General features: G+C 42.8%; 1 protein-coding gene across 1 annotated transcript in view; it reads right to left on the bottom strand.

Moving 5' to 3' along the window:
* Positions 1–15753, bottom strand: part of bt (projectin protein bent) — a 178750-nt gene that overhangs the window by 79956 nt on the left and 83041 nt on the right. The window contains 13 exon segments of the mRNA XM_071690353.1: positions 968–1000; positions 1524–1668; positions 1963–2110; positions 2598–2737; positions 3131–3275; positions 3584–3709; positions 6701–6805; positions 7678–7817; positions 8622–8858; positions 9204–9345; positions 11711–11749; positions 13286–13321; positions 14245–14289. Of these exon segments, the coding sequence (XP_071546454.1) occupies positions 968–1000; positions 1524–1668; positions 1963–2110; positions 2598–2737; positions 3131–3275; positions 3584–3709; positions 6701–6805; positions 7678–7817; positions 8622–8858; positions 9204–9345; positions 11711–11749; positions 13286–13321; positions 14245–14289 (1481 nt within the window).

Below are 15753 nucleotides of genomic sequence, written 5' to 3'. Positions count from 1 at the left end.
ACCCATCCAGGGGTGTACAGTGCCAACCCATCCAGGGGTGTACAGTGTCAACCCATCCAGGGGTGTACAGTGTCAACCCATCCAGGGGTGTACAGTGCCAATCTATCACACAGAGGAGAATAGTGGCAGCCCATCACTTAGGGTAGTCTGTCCTGGAGAATGATGAAGGTGACAGTTTATCCTGTCCTCTGAGAAGTCAGTGTTGGTACATCTAGCTAGCTCCTGAAAAGGGAGTGTATAACACCATTTGTTCTGTGGAAAGGAAAATGCTATGGTGCCATAGCATCCATTCCATGGGAAGGACAGTGTCATACTAATCAACCTCTGGGGGAGGGCAGTTCCACACTATCTATCCCTAGGCAGGACAGTGCCATGCTATCTAGCCCCTGGGGAAGGCAAACACTCAATGGTATTCCAAAAGTCAACTGTGATTATCGATACCAAATGAACCAACACTTTGGAGGAGGAGGAGGAGGAGGAGAGGTACTACCTACCATCATCTCGGGCGGGGATGTCACAAGTCTCCCTTAGACAAAGAGAGACAGAGTTGCCACAACACAACACAACACAAGCAAGGCAGGAGGAAGGAAGGGACAACGTTGCTGTTGTTCTGCTCCAACACTGGTTCTGAGCCCAGTGGAGAAGCATCTTTTATCTCTGAAGTTTTACCTCTGCGTCAGTTTTAAGTTTGTGCATATTTTAATTTTTTTCATTTTAAAGGTTTGGCTGAGTCATCTCAAGCACAGTATGTTTTCAGTATATCATTTTATAAGCGTGACTGAGCCAGTTTTATTCTTTTAACCTTTGGTTTGGGTTATCTTATTCTCTATAAGGAATCTAGAGCCAGGTCACCAAGCAATGAGTCTGAACCTTGTGGGATCTGTGTCTCCAGAGAGTCTGTTTGGTATCAACACAAAAAGATGGAAATATGATCATACTCGTCATCTGCAGCACAACAAGAATTTACCTGTCGGCTCGTAGAGACGCACACGACTGAGATCTGCGAGAGGTCAACACGGGTCAGTGGAGTATGTGAGGCCTGATATTTTTTTCCTTTTTCTTTATCATTATTTTTAGATTGTTTTTGACAGGATGAGGAATAACTAGATCAGAGACAGAATTACATATGGAAAACTTCCGTCAGAAAACAGTAAAATTATAATTTCCTCATCCTGTCACACACACACACAACTGTTTTTTAAATGTTTAATAAATTACATTAAATACTAGAGGAAGGGACAGACAAAGGGTGAACCTGGAAGCCACAACACAAACATAAAACAGACAGCAACTGTGAGTTATTGGAAGTTAGAACTATAAAAAATATGAAGTTTTGAAAAAATAGGTTAGTACATATGTTTTTATATATATCAGCAACATCAACTCTTTACCTCAACAAAAATATCAAGGTCAGTTGCGAGTATTATTCATAATATTACATCAACGCTTTCAATCAACCGGACTAAATTTTGCTAAGTAATGGAAGCAATGTTGAGGTAAGAACATGGCAGCCTTCCTCATACCCTTTAGTGTCAGCTTGTATCTTCTTCTCGCCATAGAACCACTCGACTTCGGCCTCAGCCTCGTCCACCTCGCACTCAAGGACGACCTTGTGGTTCTCCGTCACCGTCTTCGATTTAAGTGTCTTGGTGAACTTGAAGGGCTGGTCTGCAGGAAGAGGACACAGGACGGGTAAATCACCAGTCTTCTCGCATGATGATGACCCATCACATCTCCACATGGCTACGATTTCTTACAAATTATCATTTTCTTATATTTTTCAATATTTTTCCATCTCCCCAGACCATTAGTAAGAGCACTACTCACAAAGCTTACGGTATAGTAAAATCTTACCATTCATCAATCTATCCTCCTTAAACACATCCCCCACAAAGTTTACTTTCTAAAATATAGTTGAGCATCTATTAAGCTTCCTGGCCATCAAGATGGAGCAGGACTTACCGACGATGTTGAGTGTACACTCTGTAACTTCCTTCTCACATCTGAAGATCTTGGCCGTGTACTTGCCCTTATCTTTCTTACTGGCGTTCTTGATGGTGAGACGCACTGTGCCCGTCATGTCCTTGTAGGTCTCATATTGTTCGTTGTCCTGCCGCCAGAAGGTTTGGTCAGTTATACAGTCAATCAAACTCGTTAACCACATAACACACTGTGGCACTAGAAGCCTCAAGAGGTGACCCCAAGAGAAGGGGACCTGTGTTCAGCATCTTCCATGAGCTAATTGTTTGTATGTATTGAAAAGGCCAGTTCCATTGTTAGACTCGTTTCTTAGAAAAGAATTCATTGGATGGACTCGTATCTCACATTAGAATTACATAGTTCAACCGAGAACTGAATGAAGAGGAAAATTATCTTGAAAGGAAGATGAGAAAAAAATCTAAAGTTGCATTCCATGGTTTAGTGAAGCTTTGGCTGATCCTCAGGAAAAGTAAAATTTGTTATCTGGAATAATGTTCTTTGTGGATATCATGATCCATGTAACTACAATTGGCCTAAAACAATTGTTGAGAAAAGCTTTACACAGTTGAAGACTACTTACTACCCATTGTTTTGAACGAGGGAAAGATGTAGCTCACCTCGATCTTCTGATCGCCTCTGAACCAGTGGACGATGGCCTTGTGGGAGTTGACCTGACACTCCAGGGTGGCGTCCTTGGTCGTGTAGCTGGACGACTTCTTGGGCAAAGGCCTCACGAACTTGTAGTCCGGGTCGGGCTCTGAGAACGCAACACTTGTGTTACATGTAATAAGATGAGAAATTTGGAGAAAGAAACAATGAAAGTTTGGTTCATGTCTTGGAGAAAGACAGTCTGGGAGGGAGAAAGACACAGGAAATACAACAGACTAACATGTTGACGCTTACTGAGGGACAAAATGGAACAAATTCGAATATATGCAGTGTGTGTGTGTGTGTGTGTGTGTGTGTGTGTGTGTGTGTGCTTAATATGACAGAGGGAACAATGCTCAATACACAGATGCTGAATAAACAGAGAACATGTGAACATGAGAAACCATGTCAGAGAATCAAGAGAGACCCGCATCCAGATAACCTCAAATCTGACACAATACTTTTACAAGCAGAAACAGTACGACCCAAGAGCAGTACTTACCCTGGACGGTGAGGATGGCGGAGCAGGAGATGCCCATACACTCTACCGTGTATTTACCCATGTCGTCCAGGCATGGCTTACTGATGACCAGGGAGTGCACACAACCCTCCGATTTGAACTTGTAGCGAGACCCGTGGAACAGTTCCTGAGAGAACCACAGGAAGTTACAAATATTCATCCCAAACTCCCAAGGTAATATATATACATACATATATATATATATATATATATATATATATATACATATATATATATATATATATATATATATATATATATATATACCTATATAAAAGGAATAAATATATTCGAGTTTTAAATTAAAATTTTGGCAACTATACTTTGAAGACGATTCTAGTGAATTCTAATACCGTATATTTTTTCCCACAGTGATGACAATTACTTGACCATTTCAAGTTTGAAATAACCTACGGCTGACCCACATCTACTCACGTCCTTCTTGAAGAACCACTTGGGTTTGGAGTCCTTCTTCGAGAACTCGCCCTCGAACTTGGCGAATTTTTCCTTGCCTTCCTTGACGGTAAGGTCGACGAGAGGTTTGATCCATGACTCCTGCTTCTGCTCGGGCACAAGAGGGAGGGACGAAACAAGACAGCATGAGAGAGCGCGGGATTAACTCCGGCCAAGAATACCAAGAGCCCTCCCTTCAACATTAATGTAAACAAATTGACAAAGAAACTTTATATTCCTGACCTTCAACACAAAACCAACTGCACTTGGTATAACAAAGCTATGTCTGCAGGAGGCTTTATATTTTCTCAGGAGTTTATGTATATATTCCATGAATTATGAAACTGTTGAACAACTGAGTTAGAGAACATCTTACATATACTCAGGTAAAAAAAAAAAAAAAATGACTCGATAAATATTTGTGGACTGTCTAACATATTCTGAGGGAGGATTTTGCTATTCTTTGCCCTTCTAGTGTGTCTCTACACACAAAGTAGAATAAAAACATTACGACTTCCAGCACAAGTGGCATTAAGTGAATAATTTATATTTAACTTAAAAAGATAATATTCAAAAAAGATATTATATTCCAAAATTTTCACGTGGATTAACACTGTCTTACCCTTTACAACAATGTCCTGTTGGAGCATTACAGAGTCGTACAACAGTCAACTGAAGTTGTAGCTAATATTAAGACATTTAATGAACCAAAGAAAACCAATGACAAGATATTGGGGTCACAGAGCGCCACGATGTGCCCGGACCTGCGTGTGTAAACAATGATATAAAGGATTACTTCACATCTAGATCGTGTCATGCGAACGTGCGTATCAGTGAGGACTGTGCTGGTGACACAGACGCCGCGGCCAGCGTCTCCAGCAGAAGGCCAATATATGTACATGAAAGTATAATGGTAAACGTAAACATGCACACATGCCTTGAAGTGCCTCATGCCTGCATCCTGCCACGTCTAGAAAAGGAAGAAACTGCAAAAGTAATGGTGTCTCCAAGTGAAGGATTTCTCCTCTTCTCTCAGAATACGACTCAATTTCCAGAATGTTTCGCTGGATTTCTTTCCCTAAATATGATTGCCAGAGATCTCTGGTACTTCTTGGATGTGTTGCAGGCTACCACCTGGGTGTAGACCAGGTGGTCGTAGTCAACTAACATCCCAGATTTAGTGTGCGACAGTGAAAGACAATACCCATGGCCACCCTGGGGTGGGTGTGGGGAGTCTGATCCAATTCTAGTTTCCCGTCATAACAACAGAGATCACCTGAGAGAAGACAGAAATCCTGAAATACAGTTCGTGTGAGGTACATCATCTTATTATTATTATTATTCTATACATAAACATGCACAACTTATCCAGGGTTTCGTTGGCACTTACAAAGGAGAGGCTTAAGGTATGTTAATTATTCCGTTTTAATGCAGGTTTAGTTTAAGATGATTTATGATAAGTTTAAGTTACTGGGTGTCTTGGTTTATTTAGTGTTGGTTTACCTTCGATTGATTTCATGTGACTTGGTCATTTAATTTGACTGCATCATAAACAGTTAGCTGTTATCATTAAGACAGTTCTAAGTGCATAGTAATCCAGGTAAAACCATGTTGGTTATCTTTAATGATACACTGTACTTGCGTTCCATGGGTGTGTATCAAATGCGTTCCAGTTTATGAAGTTATGATTAATGATAATTTTGAATGTGTATAACATAGCCAGTCGATGTTTCTTATGTTGATAAAGATATGATAAGAGAATGAATGCACTTGTTCAAGCGTGCCAAACCTCTGTCCAGTGTTGGAGTTTTGGCCAATCGGGGATAAGGTCTGCAAGCGAGTGCCTGCGCGGGCCGTCACCCTCCTGGACCCCAGAGAGAAATAATGGTATCTTAGTGGGCTGAGGTGGGAGAGTTCACCAGGTCACTTCTCAAGCAAGTTAGCCAGCAAAGACCGCGGTGAAGAGCAAGCCATGGGGCCAGGAATGGGGGTGAGGCTAGCAGGGAGAGGGTGCCAGGCTAGAGGTGAGGTGGGGCACTGGTGGAGCTTAGTGATTTCCATAAAGCTGTGTGTATGTGGTTGGAATTAATGGCCATCAACAGCTGAAGGTCCGTACCATACGTCAGGCTACAGAAAACATTAGCACAGTTATCATAGTCTGTCTTAATGCACTGCACAACTCTTCTGATCTTCCAACTGAATTCTATGCTAAAACTAATCAAGCCTGAAATATAGCAGTCTACAAAAATCGCAAATAATAAATGGTGTGTATATATATATATATATATATATATATATATATATATATATATATATATATATATATATATATATATATATATATTGTGATTGTGTGTAAAGCTTGAAAGATGTTCTCTGCAGAAAACGGGCGCAGATTACAGGTAAGCTGACATTAGTTTGAACTACAAGCGAGCGAGCAGCATCAGATTTCTTTTACAAATTTCCTGCCACTGATGGTTACAGTTTATGATGCAGAATCACAACATGTTACAGCCAGAACGCTTCTGAAAAACCAAGGTGTGGTAACGCCTGGTTTGGGCCAACCATCTCACTGCTGCGTGTAGTGACGAGGTCAAGATGGCGCCTCTCTAACATCTTAGTACATTATTAGTTTGTCTCATTTTTAACTGACTGTGAATATTTATTTATGACGTAAACAGATTAAACATATTTAGATATACAAAATATATGATTAATGAGAACGGTACATCAATAGTGAAAAATATATATATTATTTAGGCATTAAAATCTCCCAAGATTGTTCAACCTACATGGATAGCCAGTGACTATATATATAGAGAGAGAGAGAAAGAAGGAGCAAAATTATACAAGGATGGGATCAAATAGCAAAAAAATCTGGACCAATGTTCACATCTAGAAAATATGGCAAACTTAATACAACAACCAAGTGAAAAGCCAAAATTATGAGAGAAGCTTTGAATGAACCAAAAGGAAAATAAAGGCTAAGAGCAGCCATACACCTGACCATCATGGAGGTCAGGACAAAAATAAAGGAACAGAGGAAGGAGCCAAGTTAGCGATGGTGACGGCGGCCAGGGTGGAGGGGGCCTGCATTACCCTGGAGCGCTTGACGTTCTGCAGGGTTGGCCAGTCGGGAATAATCTCTGACAAGGACGGCTTGCGGCTCCCTGGCTCCGGGGTCTTAAGTCTTGACGTGTCATCCTGCCATGACGACGTGGGGGTGTGGAGGGGAGAGAGTGTGTTAGCAGACACCCCACACACATACCTACTCACGCCACCTGCCGGGGCTTCAGCTGGGTCGAGGGCGACACCTCCACCCCACGATATCCCAGGTGGATTTCTATACTTAAACCTTGACAGATGTTAAGGATAAACACCCCAATGTTATCGTAAAGGCTCAACACGTCTCTGACTCACGAGGGGGAAAATCAGTCTATGTACAAAACAAAAATAAAAAAATACATATCTACTCGTTATTTACCTTTTTTAAGGAAAATCCTTCATTAACATATTTGAGTTGGTTTATTTTTGGTTTATATAAGGATTATTGGGAATATATGACTATAATTCTATTTAAAAAGAGTTTAATTTTTTATCACTTAGCTTTAGTTACATGTCAAAATAAAACAAAAATGAAAAAAAAAAAAAAATCAGGACTGATCTAACCCAAAACCAAGACCTCTGCATGCAGGGCCCCGGGTCAGCCTGGTGTGGGGGGCGCCTCCACCATCCTGCAACTAAGCAACCATTATTTACTAAGTCACCAGAGAGACGGGGCGTCTCGCGTGTGCTCTCCTCACGAAGACGTAAAGGGGGAATAAAGAAGCTGAAAAGTATAAATCAGATAAATGAACGAGTGAATGGAAGAGACAGGAAATGTACAGAGTTGTCTGCTTTCGTGGGCACGTCGTCCGCCCGGCAAGGAACCAGAGGGTCTTCCATGGCCTGTGTTACCACCCATTATGCACGGGCCCCCCTCCTTCTTCTGTTACAAGATAATATGAAAACAATTTTGTGGAGAGACAGGAAAGTAGCATTACGAAGTCGAGGAAGACTGTGATGTGAGAACTTACCCTCTCGACCTTGCGAAGTTGAGGCTTCTGTTCCTTCTCCGTCTCCTTCAGGTCACCCCAGTCTGGGTCCTCGTTGTCCTTCTTCCACTTGGCGTACTTCTTCTTCTTCAACATAGCACGGAAGTCCATACCACTGGCGTCTGGTACCAAGAAACATAATGTAAACAAGAAGATTCACCTACAGCCCGAGCTCGATACTTATACAACTTGTATCTATAAACTGATGATGTTCTCATGGCCATCTTATGTAACACACACACACACAAAAGTAACAGACATGTAGTAGTAAGGACTAGCTAATATACTTCAATAATAACTCTAAGATTACTATGCAACATCTAAAAAATAAGTAATTTTTGTAATATAACAACTTTAAGTACAGATTAATGTGAGGATGTCTTAGCATCATTCAAGTCTCGCAATCATATATTGTATAAAAGAACTTGATTATAAGAGAATCAAGATTCCCAGGGATACTAATACTTAAGAAAAAATTACACTCAATACATGATATAATAGAGTACTTGTGTGAAATTGTAAAAACTACTATATAGTGTATGAGAGATGATATTTCTCTCTAAATGGCGAAAGGCTTCGTTATTCATCTGAAACACTAAACAGGTAATCAGTATTTACCGAGGAAATGACATCAGTCAGACCTCACTAGAGACACGGAAACCAACCTACTGATCCAAGTGAGACATCTGCACCATCCATGAACTCAGACACGGTGGCTCGTTTCCTCCTTCCTTGAGGCACAGAGAAGCTCACTTTATCCCACAATATGATCCCATTCTTCACCGCTGCCCCAAGACCTACACACCTACATCAGTCCTTAACCTGGTAGGGTTGCTTATCCCCCACCCCCACTGGGCGCAACAACCTCCTTCATTTGACACTTGCGTGACACAGAAGCCGCCTTCCCTTCCTCCCTCCTGCCTCACCTGAGACGTAGAAGTCCATCTCTGCGGAGTCTTCGCCGTGTTCGTTGGAGATGATGACCTTGTATCGACCTTCATCGTTGGCCTTAGTCTTCCTGATGCAGAGGGTGATGGTGTTGGTGTCACCATCAGTGTGGACCTTGTAGCGACCACTCTCCACGATTTCAGTGATGCCCTTGAAGAACTTGATCTTGGGCGGCGGGCTGCCCTCAATCACCAAGTCGATATAGCCGTTCTGGTCTGGAAACACAGCGGAAACATCATTAACGCGCAAACTACCTCCTCAAAGGGACGTTAAAAGTTCCCATGCTGCCACATTTACACAATTACTCAGGGAAAAAAATATTGAATTGAAAGCGTCAAATGTAGATGAGAACGTAAACTAGGTCATCTATGAAAATTTAGTGAGTAACTGTATGACGAATAAAAGCTGAAGGGGCAATTATGTGGGACGTGATAGGCGTTGTGTGGGGATGGTGGACAGCATGGTGATGAGAACGTGGGGTTGTGTGTAGGAGGAGTGCATGGTTAGGGGTAACCTGCGGTGTGGTTATGACACTCGGGACACACACAACCACCACCTACCCTCAACAGCCGTGTACTTCTGCTGGACGTCGACGATGGCTGGAGCAGGGCCGCCGACGGACTTCAGCGGGGTGCTGGGCTTGTCCATCTTCTCGTCGTCTTGGACGGACGGCCGACGCATGTCAGCGCTCGGACGTCGCCTCTGTTGTAGTGGTGGTGATGGTGGTGAAGCAGATCGACGCCAAGGAAAGATCCACGAGTAATTTGGAATCGTATTAGATAGGGAACTCGTGCGTGAGATAAGGATTCACAAGGAGCGTTTGAGAAGGAAAGGGGGTAGGGTGAAGACAAAGAGGGAAAGAATATGGAACAGTGGTAAGAAGGTAAATGATGGAGGGAGGATGGTGGAATGGTAGTAGGACAGAGAGATTACGAAAGTGAGGGGACTGGACTGTTCCTTGTAGATCCCTGTCTCCACAAGGTCTAATTGTTTGCTAACTTACCTTAAGTATGATCGTAGCCAATAATGAATGAAAAACTTTGACCATTAATTTACAATCGCGCGAAATGCGTATCATATAGTGAAAAATTCCAACAATTCATTAAACAAATGCATCAAATGTCCAACAATTCATTAAACAAAAGCATCAAATGTACACGTTTCAGATGTGTCAGTCACAGAATAAGGAAGAGACGGTTGTATACCACTTAATGATACATCTACACCTAGATATATATGCATAAATACTAAAGTTTATGCATAGCCACTACATATTCTAATTACGTACACATTACAACACTACATAAGAACACTTCTTAGGCATGTCTTCGTTAAACCAAGCAGTAGGAGGCGTCATAGTGAAATTATGTAGGTATAAAGGTTGAAGACATATCCTTACATTCCATCATGATGAACACACAAGTGACGTCATCTATGCTCCTTCCAAGCAGGTCCCACAAATTTCGACAAAATGGCAACCATCCAGAGGCCTCCCGTAAAGCCACTTGGTTTAACGGAGATGAAGCCGCGACACACAGTCTTACTCTACGTCAATATTTATTTCTAGTATACACAGCCACACCCTCATACACAAAACACATAGAATGAAAGGACAGAGCAGCAAGAAGTGTAAGATAATAAGAGCGTTAAGTCGTTCGTCAGTAATGGCAGGTGAGCACTCTTAGTGAGAAGACCTGCTCAGGACCCATTGTCCAAGCTCGAGGCTCGTGTGGTTGAAGAATCAAAAATTTTGAATTTGGATTATTTTTGAAACATGGAGGATTACACCCATTCTAATTTCATCTCTAACTGAAGGAATGTTTAAGACGTTAGTTTCCGTGACAACCACACTGCTTGGAAATAAGTCCGGCATACGCACTCGACAGCCAAGTCTTTTGTTTGTCATCTGATGAGTGGCTGGCAATGGCGGCTGCCACAGTTGTCTACCCAACTGGGTGTACGTAAGACATAACACTGCGGCTCTACAGTGAACTGGCCAAGTCGTGAGAAGAGAACCAACGTGTGGTTTACAGCCGGCCAGCCAACCACTCAGGGATAGTTTGCATAAGATGATGGCGATGGCCCAGTGACAGGCCCTGGGTAGGTCCGACACAGTGACGGGCTCTGGGTTGGCCCGACACTGTGACAAGCCGTGGGTTGGCCTGGCACGGTGACGGGCCCTGGATTGGCCCGACACTGTGAAAGACTCTGGATTGGCTTGACACAGTGACGGGCCCTGGGTTGGCCCGACACTGTGACAAGCCGTGGGTTGGCCCGTCTTCGTGACGAGCCTGGGTTAACCGGACACAATGATGGGTCTGAGTTGGCCCAAAACAGTGATGGACCTGGGCTCACGTGGGCATGAAGGCCTTATGGCGTGAGCGGCTTCCGTCTTCCGTGTTCATAAGGTAACACCGACGTCATACAAGCAAGGTGCACAGAGAAATGATTCTTACTACCCCTCTCACAAGGTAAGACGTTACTATATGAACACGGCAGGAAGTGTAGTGAGGCAGCGAGCGATGATCATATACGTTTCCATGACGAAAGTCCAGAACGTACGAACAGCAGGAGCGCCTACTACGTCCAGGAGCTGACGCATCCAAGATCTTACACCCCCCAAGTTACGATGGGGTTGACCAAGGTGGGGAATCATTAAGCACAACGGTACAACCCTTCAGCAAGACCGTCCAACCCTCGGATGTGATGGCCAGACGATCATGCCTAAGGAACGCACCCTCGAACTCAAGCAGTGTGCCGTAGTTCCCAATAGGTTAATGCTTTCCAGCATCCAGCCCACTGGAAGCCTTCACCTCAGCAGGCTGGACACGCGGGTTCCACCCCATGTATGAATAAAAGTTCTCTCTTTTCAGAGGACGCCCTCTTGGATGTCAGCAACTCCTGGCCCGCGTGGCCCTCCAGCTGCTGGAGCGTCCAGCCAAAGCTCTTGAGCAATAGTGAGCGTGACTGTTGGGTGAAGATGAGGCGAGTTGAGTGTTACAGTGTGAGCTTGGGGAACGCATTGGGAAATTCCCAACAAAAGCCAAAAAGAGTCTGTTGTCCCAACCTGATCATCTTCTAGAATTTCTCCTGGTCTCAAGCGACTCTGTGTTTGTAAATAAGAATAATTCGCTGGATTATGAATTCATTTTTGTATATTTTTCTAATATAAAAAAGGAACGTTAGGGTATTCTGTTAGTAAGATTTATAAGACAAAGTGATAGGAAGCAAATACTATAAAAGCGATGATTTAATACGGACGGATAATTTAAGAGGGAAAAGTCTCGCGAAAGTTGATATAAAGAAGTCGCTGGGAAGTACAAAGCGCTCAACGTAATATTCATTATGATCAAACTGTTATTGTAAGGTATTTTAAAGGGTTTAGGAAGTTTTACAAGTTTTTAACTTTTACATACACATAATGTGGCAATAAGATACATTAAGATAAGAGAACATTGGAATAATAGCTGAGCTCTGCAGCCGACGATGGTCGCGTCTCGAACTGTCTGCCTCGTGCCGCTGAAAAGTTTCATCTTGACTAACGTTAACTTAATGTAATTTAAACCTTGATTTTAGCATGATTTAGGAAGAGGACTTTTTGTTTTTATTTAGGTGATTTAAGTGTTTCTAATTTAGCTTGTGCGGCATCAATTTAAAGAGAAAATAAAGGCGTTAGACCCAAGATGATTGCTTATCACATATAGAGAATTAATAGGAAAGAAATCATTACACTTCGATATAAATCAACAATAAGTAGTATGGTAGTGAAGAAAATTCCACTGCAAGAATCTTAGGTCTAAGGTAAGGAACACCAGACCCAGACGTCCAAGAAAGCGACAAGCAGCCCACACACCACCTACGTCCGTCCATTACCCGGGATGAAACATTGACTTTATCTTGTAGTCTTCACAGACTCATGACATCATCTGATATCTTCACAGACTCATGACAACATCATCTGATATCTTCACAGACTTACGAATACATCATGCGATATTTTTAGACTTATTACGACAATGATTTGACGGTTTGCTTCTAGAACTTCACCCTACATGGACAATCCAAGTGAGTGTGTTGTACAGTTAACCGGTGATTTGACTGGACGCATGGAATTTATCGTCAGGTGGAGGTATAAGCTGCCTGTCGCTTCCATCCACGAATGAGTGTACAGGAGTACAGACAGTATCTATAAAGATGATGACCCTACTCAGTTCTGGAATACAAGTGGTCATAAGAGGTTTAAAACTGAATTTAAATCAGAAAGGAAAGTGGTGGACAGGTAAGGAAGACCATACTCATGATCATGTTTTCAATTCGAAAGAGAAAAAAATATATAAATACTGTTCACTAAGAATATATAAAACAGTTTATACAAGATGTGTTGTAGCTGTGATCAGTTTAAAAAGACTAAATCTATGGACAGATGACAGAAGTTATACATTGGTTACGAGGTCGTTCAGAACGTGAACTACAACGTCCGAAACTATGTAAGAAAAGTGTTAGAACATAGACAAATATAAGAGTGGGTGATGAAACGGAACAGGAAAGAAAGAAAACGGAAGAAAGAACGATTTATCAGTTGTTTATCATTCCACGCCCACTGGACACAGTGCCACATAGTTACGTTGTGTTGCCAGCTCACCTGTTTGGTTGCCTGCTCGCCGGGTTTTAGTTTCCCCTATTGAAGAGAAGGTGAGGAAAAGATAAAAGCATTATTTGGAGAAAGTTCTGAGATGACGCTGTAAAGCAAGCACCACGTCTCCAGCGACGACTACTGCATTAAATTACCATCTTTCTACACAGGGATGAAATAATCAGCGGAAGAGGAATAACATAGTATAGAATAATAGTCAAGATGCAACCAACCTTGTACAGGATACTCAGTGCTCCTGCAATATATACATGTAAATATATACACATAGATAAATATGCACTAAGTTAGACAAAGGTTATGTAGGTATCATAAAACATCCGCTGCATTAGGCTGATTCGGTTAGTTCACTTGCAGCTCGAGAGGCTATGGCCAACAGACTTGCAATAAGCTCTAAACACATGTATACCAGCGGTGGCTACTGAGGGCATGAAGGGAGAGCGGGTTAAACCCTTCCTCCAGTAAGCCTCTGGGCACCAAGCATGTACCACAGTCTGCAAAACATAGACCAAACATTGGCTCAGTAAAGTATGTTTTCCTCCGACGCGCCACAGGAGTTCAGGACACGAAACACCAGAAGCTCCTAACACGCACGACTTTAGTTCAATTCTTTTCATCAGTAAAAACTCAACAAAGGTAATATTTAACAGAAATAACACACACATCGTTGACTGTAAATTGTAAGACATAAGCACGTATCTGTGTAAACAGCAGGAGAGTACTTTACTGAGGCTTAATGCAAGGTTTAGGATTCTTAGCTCCGGCACACGCCAAGTGCTATAGCCGGGAACACAGCCAAGCGCATGCCCACATATCGACTGTTCCACATTCATATACATCAACTTAAGACACTGTTGCTTGGTTCACGAGGAAGGACAGAGACAAGAACAACGTTGCTGAGAGACAATAAGGGCGCGAGGCCAGTGTTACCATAGGGACAATTGTGTTACCTTGGACTCCTCTAACATTTCTCCCGGGCGCAATTTTCGTTGTCCCTATGAAATAAAGGCACGACATTCAATAATAAGTGACCCTGGTCACTTTTCATAGTTGAGATGAGAGATGCAGAGTGTGAGATGCTCACAGTGAGCTGGTAGTGAGCTAGGAGTGAGTTGGCCGAGTGACGAAGACAAGAGTGAGCGAGATCAGAACTTCTGCGTCAGCGGTTGGCGCCCAGACAACGCCAGGCGAGAACCTCAGTGTTAACCCAGGTAAGACTGTGTTTGTGTCGTACACGTTGCCACTACCATGTCTTACACATAACAAGGAGTAGTGACACCTGAGATGTGGCGGTGTATGTCGCCCGGGACGTGTGACACCCCGGGTGAGGTGCTCCGTGTGTGTGTGCGGGTGTGTGTTTGTGTGTGTGTGTGTGTGTGGGTGTGTGTACTATACCTATCTTGACGATCCTTTAGAAGCGTCAGACTGTGTATCAATATTATCATTAATGTGAAACAAGATACGCGTGAAAATACGTACATCGGCTGTCAACTTTTGTTCATCGTATGTACAGGGGCAAGACATGTAACATACTTAAGACCAAACATTACACATGTACCACAAAATAAGATGTGGGCGAACGAAGAAACTCATTATAAAGCTGTTAAAGAACTGTTCATATGTTCAACTGAAGACCTAGAACTCGTGTATAACATAAAATGGTGCTAACCTCAGCAGGATGGCGCAAAAGAACAAAAGACGACATCAAATAAAGGTACCAAGTCTGTTGCCAAACAATAATAAAAGAAAACTTAACATTAAACTCAATGGACGTGAGGCAGGTCCATACCTCACCAAGAACATAATAAACTTACAAAATAAAATAAGTGAAAACCAAAAGAACACAAGCAGGGTGGGAGTTAGTCAGGTGGTAGCTGTGAGGAGTGCAGGTTGTGACACGGGGTCAACCTTAACTGTGAGGAGTGCAGGTTGTGACACGGGGTCAACCTTAACTGTGAGGGGTGCAGGTTGTGACACGGGGTCAACCTTAACTGTGAGGAGTGCAGGTTGTGACACGGGGTCAACCTTAACTGTGAGGGGTGCAGGTTGTGACACGGGGTCAACCTTAACTGAAGGAGGAAAACAAGGTAATCCTTCTCGGACAGAGTCACCCACACTGGTGTGAGCTGACGACACACAACGGGGAGGGTCGCCTTATTTCCCAACAGCCAGTTGTATACGTCGGCACTGACTAGGTGAAGAGAAGAGAACAGTGCAGTGTGGTCAGCTGACACCAATGGGTCTTTGTATACAAATTTGGGCGAAGCTCCGTGGACGAGGAAGCAGGTGTTGCCTCAGGATGCAGGTGTTGAGGTGGTAAAGATAAGGGATACAGGTGTTGAGGGGGTAAGGCAAGGGGTGCAGGTGTGTTTGAATCTCATGTAGATAAAAAAAATCAAACATAAAACACAACAGAATCAAAGAATAAAATAATCGTGGGCAAAATGCAGGAAGGACGT

This window comes from Panulirus ornatus, chromosome 48 (assembly GCF_036320965.1).
Source record: "Panulirus ornatus isolate Po-2019 chromosome 48, ASM3632096v1, whole genome shotgun sequence".
In the NCBI taxonomy this organism is placed as follows: Eukaryota; Metazoa; Arthropoda; class Malacostraca; order Decapoda; family Palinuridae; genus Panulirus; species Panulirus ornatus.
This window is presented reverse-complemented; position numbering and strand designations above follow the sequence as displayed.